Source organism: Buceros rhinoceros, unplaced genomic scaffold (genome assembly GCF_000710305.1).
Source record: "Buceros rhinoceros silvestris isolate BGI_N320 unplaced genomic scaffold, ASM71030v1 scaffold18225, whole genome shotgun sequence".
Lineage (NCBI taxonomy): Eukaryota > Metazoa > Chordata > Aves > Bucerotiformes > Bucerotidae > Buceros > Buceros rhinoceros.
Genome location: NW_010412485.1, coordinates 32,924 through 33,880, shown reverse-complemented (window position 1 = coordinate 33,880; position 957 = coordinate 32,924). Strand labels below are relative to the sequence as shown.

Here is a 957-nt window from a genome sequence, read left to right as displayed (position 1 = left end):
AAGAGTGGGTTTAGATTTAGTATTTCCAGAAAGTTCTTGGCTGAAATTAATTTTTAAAACTGGTGTGTTGATTTCTACATTTGTTGCCACTGAAGCTTCCATGTTCTTCCTTGTGAGACTAATAGTGCTGTCATGATTTCCTCCTAGAAATCTGTTATTACTCAGGGTCAATGCTGTGGCCAGCTTCAACCCCCTTTTTCTTGTCAAACTTGTTGAACCATCTAGCTTAAACTGCAGTGCATCAATGACGGAAGAGGATAAGACACCGAGGTGCCCAGCAATATCTGACTGATTGAAGAGGCCGGCGTTCGCAGTTAAAGTGATCACACTGGATTTAAATGAGAAGTCGTAAGTAAGGTTTCCCATGGCAGGAATTAAGATGTGGTTTGACGGACTGTTGATTCTGAATCTGGGAAGCTTTAGAGTGCGCAGTTCCTGTGGGACATGAAGGACTGGAAGCTCCAGGGAAGGTAAGACTAGCGTGTAAGATGGTACTGAAAAGCCAATAAACGGAACCGTGAACCTCGTTGTGCTTATTTCTTTTGGGAGCATGTAACCGAAGGCTGGCATCTCAGCAGTAAAAGGAGAGACCTCAATATTCAGAATTGGAATGCTGTATCCTGGGATCCTGAAGGTTCGTGGTAGTTTGTTCAGCGACATCTGTATTTTGTATTTGTCAAATTTAGTTTTGGCTTCATTGTACGACTTTGTGAGAAAATCTAAAGCAGTGTTTCTTCCTCTCTCAAAATGCTTGTTGAAGGAAATGATGTATTTATTAAGTGCTTCATGCACTGTTGCTAAAGGAAGGGGGATTACATGCATGTCTTTGTTTTTCTCATACTGAACGTTCAAATTTAAATCAAAGGATTGTCTCGTTGTCTTTAGTAAATCTTTCAGGCCTACCCGCTCCCACAGTGAATAATCCATTAGCCCAGGAATTTTGATTCTAGTGTAGGG

The 957-nt window shown here is 41.3% G+C and overlaps 1 protein-coding gene across 1 annotated transcript in view; it reads right to left on the bottom strand.

Moving 5' to 3' along the window:
• The window catches only part of APOB (apolipoprotein B), a 37,498-nt gene that overhangs the window by 6,752 nt on the left and 29,789 nt on the right, over nucleotides 1-957 (bottom strand). Inside the window, exon 27 of the mRNA XM_010136421.1 lies at nucleotides 5-957. Coding sequence (XP_010134723.1) covers nucleotides 5-957 — 953 coding nt within the window. The remainder of the gene's footprint in view (nucleotides 1-4) is intronic.